This window comes from Elgaria multicarinata, chromosome 2 (genome assembly GCF_023053635.1).
Source record: "Elgaria multicarinata webbii isolate HBS135686 ecotype San Diego chromosome 2, rElgMul1.1.pri, whole genome shotgun sequence".
NCBI lineage: Eukaryota > Metazoa > Chordata > Lepidosauria > Squamata > Anguidae > Elgaria > Elgaria multicarinata.
Genome location: NC_086172.1, coordinates 177,019,014 through 177,029,516, shown reverse-complemented (window position 1 = coordinate 177,029,516; position 10,503 = coordinate 177,019,014). Strand labels below are relative to the sequence as shown.

The window sequence follows — 10,503 nt, the reverse complement described above, 5'->3', positions numbered from 1 at the left end:
TTGTGAACCGCCCAGAGAGCTTCGGCTATTGGGCGGTATAAAAATGTAATAAATAAATAAATTAAATAAATAAATATATTCCAATGAAGGCTGCTGAAATTCCCTTTTCAATACAACTGTTAAAGATACAGGAGCCCTGTCCTCCTTTTCATATGGTCACCCTAGGGTGAGCAGATTTAAAAGAGGGCAGGGCTCCTGCAGCTTTAACTGTGGTGATGAAGAGGAAATTTCACCGGGTTCTCCATATCTACCAATGACACCTGCTGAAATTCCCTTTTCTATGCCACTGTTAAAGATATAGGAGCCCGGTCTTCTTTTCCGTAGGGCCATCCTAGTAATGTAGCAGCTGCCTGACTTTCTTTCTCCTCCTCTTCCAGTTCTTTTCTCCAACTAAACCGCCCCCAGCTCCTCTCCTGCGCGCTCCAACACGGGTCTACTCAGAAGTAAGCGCCCCCCCCCCCCGCCGTCCCAGGTACACGTGGCTTGGATCGGTCGCTCCGGCCCCCTTTCCCTCTCTACCCTCCCCCCAGCGAAGAACCCAGAGGGGGCGGCGACTCCCCCCCCCGGCGGTGGCGTGGTCAACTGGGGCAGGGGGTGGGCTCCCGCCGGCGCCACGCGTCCCACCAACTTCTCCTCCGGCCCCCTTGGCCTCCCCTCCCTCCCCTCCCCTCGCGGTCCCCGGGGGGCGCCCCGATCCGCGCGCGAGCGGCTGGGAAAGTTGGCCGCGGGTGGCGAGGGAGGCTGGCACAGCAGCAGGAGGGGGGGGTGCGGCAGGCAGGCAGGCAGGCTCTGCGATCATGCGGAGGAGCCGCTCTTTGGCCCCAGCCGCGGCGAAGACGCGCCGAGGAGGAGCCGCCGACGCCGCCTCCCTCCGGCTCCCGCGGCAACCGCAGCCGCAGCAGCCCGCCGGCCGGCCGGCCGCCCTCCGCCTCCTCCTCCTCGCCGCCGCCCGCTGCTTCCCCTCCGCGCCCCTCGGCATGGATGTCAAGGCGGCGCCCAACGGCGTGGCCACCATCGAGGACCGGATCTTGCGCATCACGGGCTACTACGGCTACTACCCGGGCTATTCCAGCCAGAAAAGTAAGACGGAGCCGCGCGGCTGGGCGATCGCGGGGGCGCGCGTGCGGAGGTGGGGTGGGGTGGGGGGAGGTTGGTGGAGGAGGAGGAGGAGGGGGCGCGCGCATCTGAACGGAGGGCTCGGCTGTCTTTCTTTGGAGGGGGGGGGGTGTCGTTTTGATCTGGGGCTCCCGGGAGAGAGAGAGAGGGAGCGAAGTGAGTGAGTGAGGCGCTTCACCTCCTTCTCCCCCCCGCACCCGGCACGCCTCTTCCCCAGCACCCCCCTGCTGAGAAAAGGGGTGGAGGGGGGGAGAAAGAGAAAGGGGAAGGTGCGCTGGATTCTGGGGGGGGGGGGGGAGAGAGGGAGAGGTCGCAGCGGAGGCTGGCGGCTCCGGTTTCGGCGGGGCTGTGAATCCGTGCCCAGGTTTCAGCCCGAAGCAGCCCGGGCTTCAAAAGTGCTGAGCCCCGTTTTTGGGGTAAGGCTCGGCACTTTGGTTAGCTCTGTAAGAGTTCTGGCGGCTTTGGGCTGAAAGCCTTTAGGGATTCGCGGCCCCACCGAAATCGGGGCCACCAGCCTCCACTGGAAGAGGGGTGTGTGTGTGTGTGTGTGTGTGTGTGTGTGTGTGTGTGTGTGTGTGTGTGTGTGTGTGTGTGTGTGTGTGTGTGTGTGTGTGTGTGTGTGTTTTCACCCCCTCCCTTTGCCCAGTTTTGGGCTGGGGGTGTCTACTACACCACGTTTGCCTTCAACTGCCTTGTGATTTGCACTGGATGCTGATGTGTGTGGTTTTTTTTTTAAAAAAAGCATTGAGCAGACTGCAAAGTGTGTGTGTGTGTGTGTGTGTGCGCGCGCGCGCACGTGTACAAAAGAAGCCGAGGTTTTGCACTGACGGGACAGGCGCACACTTGCCGCATCAAGTGTTGGCTGGCGTGTGTGTGTGTGAATAGGGCCGTCACAAATTCGCCGCAGGATGTAGGAAGAGAGATCCCACGAGGTTCGTGCACGTGTGAAGGAGGAGACAGGAGAGAGGTTTATGATGCTGGAGGTGGACAAAGCCCCGCTTTCTCTGATGGGATCACACACATACACCAGGGAAATGGATTTGGTGGTCTTGATTCAGGTCAGACGAAAACAAACCTGGCTCCCTTCCCCTGGATGTCTTGGACTACAACCCCCATCACTGCTGGCTGGGGATGATGGGGATTGTAGTCCAACGCATCCAGTGGGGGGGAAGGGACCAGTTGGGGGAGGCTGGACAAAAGGAAGGTTTTTTTTTTGTCACGCCCCACATGAATGAGCTTGGGGAATTCTCTGCCCATCATGCGGGGATTGCTGCTAACTTCTGTGGCGTTAAAAGGGACCAACCTAGGGCGGCAAAGAGCAGCCTGTCAGTGGGGTAGGAGCCTGGCTGTGGAGGGAGGCAGGAAGTGTACTGAAGCTGTTCCCCCACACCCCCAGGGCTCAATCCTATGCATGTTTAGACAGAAAAAAACATCCTACAAATCCCAGCGTTGGCCAGCCGGCTGTGTTGGGAGCTGCAGGACTTCTTTCTGTCTAAACATGCATAGGATTGCACCCTAAGCCAGTTTAAGCTTGGATCGTGGCCAAAGTATTTCAAAATGCCCCCCCCCCAGCCCCTGCATGATTCCACACAGCGATGCAGCCTTCGTGGTAAAGTTTCAAGTAAAGTCTTTTTCCCAGCCTTTATAAACCGCTTTTGCGGAAAGCTTGAAGGGGAACGCGATTTGTAAACCAAATGTAAAAATAAAGAGTTGTTCTTCTGCTGCTGCTTGTGCCCCCCCCCCCCGCCCCGCAACTCATATCTTTTCCAGAGGGTCTTTTCCAACTCCTTGCAGTAGAATTTGGTGGCAAAGACCTCGTGGGCGAAGGGGGAATCTCTCTGCCGACAGTTCCCATACCATTTGAGGATTTCAAATAACAACGATATAATACAATATTCTTCCAAAACTGTGTGATAAGAGTTCCATTAGTATTCTGCACATTAATCATAATGATAATCTTAGTAAGGTACCAACACTATATAATCACCTCATAAACAACACAAGCTGCAATATTGTATAAGCCGGCAGGTGATCTTACGCCCACCTTGGCATTTATTTATTTATTTAAAATATTATTATTATTATTATTTATTTATATAGCACCATCAATGTACATGGTGCTGTACAGATTATACACAGTAAATAGCAAGACCCTGCCGCATAGGCTTACAATCTAATATCTATCCCACCCTATATCACTAAGATCTCAGGGCGCTGTACAGATAAAAACATACAGTATAAAACAATAAATATGCACAGTTAAAAACAAATTAAACCATAATCCAAGTTAAAACAATATATAATTTAAAAGCAATAGATGCATGAGGCTTCCATGGCCTTTGCGTCTTCACTGCTGCCTTTAGGTCAGAAGGCTCATGTCTGAGTAGTGGTGTCAACTTCTTTTCTGGCCAAGGCTGCTGCGCTTTTAGGAGAGGCAGAATTTGAGCAGGCGCGCCTTTTCTTGCGAACCGCATCGTCGCACCAAGAGCAAACTTTCCCTGTTGAAGACACAGCGCGTCGTTAAATTATGGAACTCACTACCACAAGGTGTAGTGATGGCCACCCATTTGGATGGCTTTAAAAGGGGGGTTGGATGAATTCCTGGAGGTCAAAGGCTATCAACGGCTACTAGCCCTGACGGTTGTGTGCTATCTCCAGTATTCGGGACAATAAGCCTGTGTGCACCAGTTGCTGGGGAACATGGGTGGGAGGGTGCTGTTGCACCATGTCCTGCTTGTTCCTCCCTGGCCGATGGCTGGTTGGCCACTGTGTGAACAGAGTGCTGGACTGGATGGACCCTTGGTCTGATCCAGTATCAGGGAATTTCTTATGTTCTTCTACATCAGCCTTCCTCAACCTGGGGCGCTCCAGATGTGTCGGACTGCATCTCCCAGAATGCCCCAGCTGGCTGGGGCATTCTGGGAGTTGTAGTCCGACACATCTGGAGCGCCCCAGGTTGGGGAAGGCTGTTTTACATGGATAGCGTTGTTAAAGATGTAGGAACCCTGCCAGAAGAGAAAGTTGGCAACCCTTTATTTTTCTGAAGTGGTGTGTGTGTTTGTGTGTGTGTGGACAGTGTCTCTCTGTGTGTGTGCTGTCAGTGTGGGTGCTATAGCTTTGGTTCATGGTCCTGAATGAGAACAGTTGTATGCATTATATATAGGCCACTACGACCTGGAGACGACAGGACAGGTGTGTCCCATTTTTGTATGGACGGCTAATGTATTTCATCAGGAAGCTGGAAGAGTTTGTCTGCTTGTTTTATGGGCTTTACAGGGAAAGAATTTTGTCTCTTGGCGAAGAAAAACGAAGCGTTTTGTCATTGCCGTGATAAGATTATTTTTCATTTCCCTAATAGATGGATCTTGGCTTCATTTGCCGTAGTGGCAACTCAGATGCGTGTGTTTTGGGGGGGAGGGTGTTCCTGTAATTCCACCTAAAAGCATGAAATAGCTGGCGAAGAGAGTGACGAGGCATTCTCTCGGTGGTTGTGCATCCTGAATTTCCTCAGCCACAACATACCCGCATATACACGGCGGTGGTGAAGGTACAGTTAGGTTAGGGTGACCATATGAAAAGGAGGACAGAGCTCCAGTATCTTTAGCAGTTGTATAGAAAAAAGAATTCCAGCAGATGCCATTTGTATGCATGCAGCACCTGGTGAAACTTCCTCTTCATCACAACAGTTAAAGCTGCAGGAGCCCTAGTATACCTTCTGCAGCTTTAACTGTTGTGATGAAGAAGGGATTTCTCCAGGTGCTGCATGCATATAAATGACAGCTGCTGAAATTCTCTTTTCTATGCAACTGTTAAAGATACAGGAGCCCTGTCCTCCTTTCCATATGGTCACCTTAAGTTAGGTTGATCGTAATGTGGGAGTGTTGCCACTTTAAGCTGGAGGATGGAATTTCCTGTGGGAGGAGCTCTTGGGGGCTGCATTTTGGTGGTGGGCGGAGCCAATTGCAAAAGGGGGCGGGACCAATGGCAAAAAGGGGCAGGATCTAACTCCCAGCATATTTTAGTTTAAGGCTCTTGTTGCCAGTATCTAAGCCCTCGGAGAGGCACAAGCACGAAACAGTCAAGCAGTTGGTGTCGAAGGGAAGGTGTGCAGCCTTCTGGGCATTCTCAAAGGCCAGATTTTGGCCCTGGGCCGGAGGTTCGCTAGGTTCGCACACGTCACAAATATTTTTGGACGCTGTTCCCCAAATGCTGACGCAGTGGATGTGGGGCCGTGCTTAGTTCAGCGTTCTCTAACCCGGCGCTCTCCAGATGTTTTGGGCTTCAGGGCTTCTCAGCCCCAACCAGCATGGTCAGGAATTCTGGGAATTGCAGTCCACAACTTCTGGAGGGTCCCAGGGAGAGCTCTTGCGAACGGACACCTTTCCAGTTTATGGATGGATGGGGAGAGAAGGTGGGGGCCTGCCGATGATATGAGGGGGTGATGCTGGATGCAGCTGAAGGGTTGCCGGAACGTCCTTCCGGGGTCAGGCCCACAGTCCATTTGGACTAGGATTGTGACAATGGCCAGCTTGTTGTCTCTAGGCCAGCTTTCTCCAACCCAGTGCATGGTTGGCTGTGGGTGGTGATGGGAGTTGTAGTCCAACACATCTGGGTTGGGGAAAGCTGTTCTATGTGGGCAAAATCTTGGTTCTTGCACATGGGTCTTGCACAGAACCATCTTGGTTCTTGCACAGCACCCCCCCCCCATGCCAGCTGCTAGGAGTTGTAGTCCAAAGTATCTGGTGAGCACCAAGTTGGGAAGGGAGATATAGAGGCTGGAGAAGGGTTGTAGCTCAGAAGTGAAGCCTCTGCTTTGTGTGCAGAAAGTCCCGGGTTCGATCTCCAGAATCTCCAGGTAGGGCAGGAAAACCTCCTGGCTGAAATCTTAGAGAACTGCTGCTGCCAGCCCGTGTCGACACTACTGGGCTAGATGGACCAAAAGTCTGACTCAGGATAAACAGCTCCTGATGTTCTTAGGTCCCAATTCAAACCTCGCCGACTGAGTGAGGCTGAAGGGAATCTTAAGCTTGAGTGAAGCACCCCAGTGCATTAGGCACGGGCCGTGGCTCAATGGTAGAGCATCTGGTTTGCATACAGAAGGCCCCAGATTTGATCCCCATCAGCATCTTTAGGTAGGGCTGGGAAATCTGCTTCGAATCTTGGAGAGCTGCTGCTGCCAGTCAGTGTTGGCAATATTGGGCCAGATGGACCAAAGGTCTGACTCTGTATAAGGCAGATTCCCATGTTCCTGTGGCTGGAAAAAACTACAACAACTCCCATCTGAAACTCTGCCAGTCAGTGTAGGCCAGGGGTGGGCATGTTGGAGCCCACCTGATCTCTCATCATCCCTCACCATTGGCTATGCTGGTAAAGGCTGATGGGAATTGTAGGGGAAGCGTCTGGAGGATCACAGGTCATCCACTTATGGGTAGACCAGTGGTTTTCAGCTGGTGGGTCGTGACTCAAAAGTGGGTTGAAAGATCAGTCCAGGTGGGTCGCGGCAAAGCTGTTGCCGCCACGTTGGGCAATTGTGAAATGGACAAAGTGGGTCCCATGTTGCAGGTTGGGAGTCCGAGGTGGGTAGGGTGACCATATGAAAAGGAGGACAGGGCTCCTGTATCTTTAACAGTTGTCTTGAAAAGGGAATTTCAGTCTGTGTCCTTTGTATGCGTGCAGCCGCTGGTGAAGTTCCCTCTTCATCACAACAGTTAAAGCTGCAGGAGCCCTGCCTAATGTGACCGGATACAAAAGAGGGCAGGGCTCCTGCTACTTTAACTGTTGTGATGAAGAGGGGATTTCCCCAGGTACTGCATGCATCTAAATGACACCTGCTGAAATTCCATTTTCTAGACAACTGTTAAAGATACTGGAGCCCTGTCCTCCTTTCCATAGGGTCACCCTAGCCTCTCCAAAGGCCTAGCTACTGGCAGTGGCAACCTTAGATTAAAAGATGCTGGTATTGCTGCTAATTTGGCTCTGCTCTTTTGCTGTTGCCATTGCCCCCTTCAGCTTTTGTTACCACCATGTAGCCCCCCCGAGAGCTTTCCCAAGAGGAAATATGGCCATGAAGCTAAAAGAGGTTAAACACCTCTGCTGTAAGGGAACCGTTTCTCATCCTTCTCTGATTCACAGAATCATAGAATAGTAGAGTTGGAAGGGGCCTATAAGGCCATGGAGTCCAACCCCCTGCTCAATGCAGGAATCCATACCTGACAGATGGCTGTCCCGCTGCCTCTTGAATGCCACTAGTGTGGGAGAGCCCACAACCACCCTAGGGAACTGGTTCCATTGTCGTACTGCTCTAACACTCAGGATTCACGCCTGGTATTATTAATTTCCCACTCAAAGCTTAAGTGATCTAGAGTCAGATGATTCTCCCAACAACGGATGCCTGAATGAATGGTTTTCTTTGTGCTAACTTCATCGAGAACGTCTCCGGTGGAAGAATTTTGCGTGTGAGAACCGCCACGCTAGCAAGCAGCCCTGGTTAGAATAGAACATTTCTGCTTTGGAAGTTTTCAATTAGGGACAGCGGGAGTGCTCAGGAGCAGCTGGAGCCGGCAGGGGCCTGTGCGCGTGCCTGCGTGCGGCCAGCGCATTAGATTTCCGTGCAACTGGAAATGAACCTGGAACTGTTTGTTTTGTAAAGCCGCGGTTGACATGCATCTAATGAGGAGTGATTCATTTTTGTCTGCGGCCAGGAAATGACCCTTTGCCGGTGGTTGTAGTGTTTCGGGGCGATCCTCTGTTCGGCGCAACCTGGAGATGGTTGTGGAGGAGAGACTTTTGAAAAGCTGGTGATTTCAGGAACGTCCGGGGCGAAAAGCAGTGGCTGCTGGGTTTGGGAACGCGAAAGAAAAATGTGCGGGTGGGCCCGGCTGCTTTTCTTTTCTTCTTTAAATGGGTACCTCTCAGCAGAAAGAGTCACAAAGAGAAAGACAGACAGACAGACAGACAGACGGACCACTTCCTCAAGGAGCAATGCAGTTAATCAGCAGTGAAATCGAGACGAGATACTCACTCCTCAGCCCTTTGGCTGCTAGGGAAGTAAAGGGAAGCCACTGTCTAACAGCCGTCCTCTTTAATGCAGCAAACTGGCAACAATTTGGGAGAGGCGATTACATAAGACGATTGTTTGTAGGACGCGTCTGACGGGGCCTGTCTCCCATTTGTCTCCTGCCAGCTGCGGGCATTTGAAGGGGATCCTTGAGGCGAAGAGGATGTAATTTCGAAGAATGAATGGGCAGGAAAGCAGGAGCGGAACGCTTCGGCCCGGGCAGCCTTCGGATGGGTGCGGAAGGGCCCCCCCTCTCTTCCCAGATGTTCTGTAAAAACTTCCTTCCGAATCCTTACAGATGTTTCAGCTGAGCAGGGAGGATTCGAGGAATGTTTGAAGGGGGCGGGGGAGCGAAAGGGTGTCCTGGTAGAATTCAAAGAGAAAGAGGTTCTGAGGTTTTCCAGTCCCAGGGTTGCACTTGTCCGCCCTCAATCTCAGATAGTGTTAAGTGGGGCACTGAATCCGCTCCAGGTTTCAATCAGAACCTGTCAGAACTCTAAAGGAGCTCTCCAAAGCGCCTTTCGAGTTCTGGCTGAAACCTGGCGCGGGTTCACTGCCCCAGTGACATCGGAGCCATCCGCCTCCACTGGGTTCAGTCCCTAACCATCTCCGGCTCAAAAGATGTAAGCTAGCAGCAGTGTCTGGGAATCTTGAGATCTCAGAAAGCCACAGCCAGTCAGAATAGGGTCGGGCTGGACTGCTGTCATGCATTATACATGGGGCTGCCCTTGAAGACAATTTGGAAGCTCCGATTAGTGCAGAGTTTTGTTGCTATGATTCTGGTTGGATTGTTCAGGTGTAGCCACAGTTTACATCAGATGAAGGACCTGCATTGGCTGCCTGTTGGCTACTGAGCCCAATCTAAGATGCTGGAGCTTGATTTTAAAGTAGGGATGGGCAACTGCAGATGGGTGTGTGTATGTGTGTGTGTGTGTGTTTGCATTGGGGCCCCCAGTACTTTCCATAAGCGGCTGCACTGCAAACAGAAATGGCTGTAGGGCTGCAATCCCAGCAAAATTGTTCTTCCTGAAGTTAGGGGCTGGGGTGTGATTCTGCAGAGAAACCGGGCACATGATCTGCATGCAGGGAATTTGGTGATGTGGCAATGGTGGGGGCCACAGCAGGGGTTGCAAAACTCCCCTTTGGGGCCACATGTGCTCAGTGGAGGCTGGTGGCTCCGATGCCAGTGGGACTATGAATCTTTTCTGGGTTTCAGTCAGAATTTTGCAGGAGTTGTCCAAAGTGCTGAACCTATTTGGAGGATTGGAATAATAATAATAATAATAATAATAATAATAATAATAATAATAATACATATTTATTTCTTACCCACCTCTCCCTCTGGATTGAGGGAATGTAGTTGCAAATAAGGTTACCAACTTCTTCCCCACCCTGGCAGGGCTCCTGTGCATTGAACAGCTGCATGACAAGCAGCTGTAGGGGTTAGAGCGTTGGACTGGGAGTCGGGAGATCCGGGTTCTAGTCTCCACTCGGCTGTGAAAATCCACTGGGTGACTTTGGGCCAGTCGCAGACTCTCAGCCCAGCCCACCTCACAGGGTGGTTGTTGTAAGGAGAGGAGGAGGAGGATTATGTATGGCACCTTGGGTTCCTTGGAGGAAAAAAGGTGGGATATAAATGTAATAAAAATAAGCTTGGTAGACACAATATGAAAGGGGAAAGCATAGGAGGAAAAGAATCAGCCAAATTGAGGTGCCCTGGCTGTATCATGAGCCTGTCTTTGGAAGGAAGAACCTAACTGACAGTTGGTTCTGGCCTAGCCAATAGAAGGTCCTATTTCTGTCTCACTTCTATCTCTGGGGCAGCCAGGTAGAAGTTCTGCAGGTGAAGCTTTCCCTAGCAGACAGTTGGAATGGTGGAGAAAGCCTCACCTGTTGAATTTTAGCCCTATGGAAGTGAGCTTGAAAACTTGTGGGTGATATCAGAAGCTTTTCAAAGACCCATGGAAAGAAGAGATAGTCAGGGTGTGTCTTTCCCCTAGGCAGTGAAGACAATTGACTCAGGTGGTGGATTTTGAAGTATTTTTTCAAGGGGAGAAACTGTCAGTTTTTTTTCGTTCTATCGTCCTGCACTTGGGGGTGGAGGAATTTGAATTTTCTGTTCTGGGCACCTCAATGTCTTGGACCATCTCTGAAGACTTCTGATAGTTCAGATAAAGTTTGGCGAGCTTTATTTAAAATGTTAAGCTCACTCACCACACTTTGAGGAATAAACAGTGAATAATCTTGAATATCTTCGCACAAGCCTGCATACTGTTTTTAGAGACTGCCCGTCAGATTTCAGGTTACATATTGAAATTTCCCAGTTATGA

General features: G+C 51.3%; 1 protein-coding gene across 1 annotated transcript in view; it reads left to right on the top strand.

Annotated features, from left to right (window-relative positions):
- Positions 1–977: 977 nt before the first annotated feature.
- The window catches only part of SLC35F4 (solute carrier family 35 member F4), a 167,400-nt gene continuing 157,874 nt past the window's right edge, over positions 978–10,503 (top strand). Inside the window, exon 1 of the mRNA XM_063118202.1 lies at positions 978–1,080. Within this exon, the coding sequence (XP_062974272.1) occupies positions 978–1,080 (103 nt within the window). The remainder of the gene's footprint in view (positions 1,081–10,503) is intronic.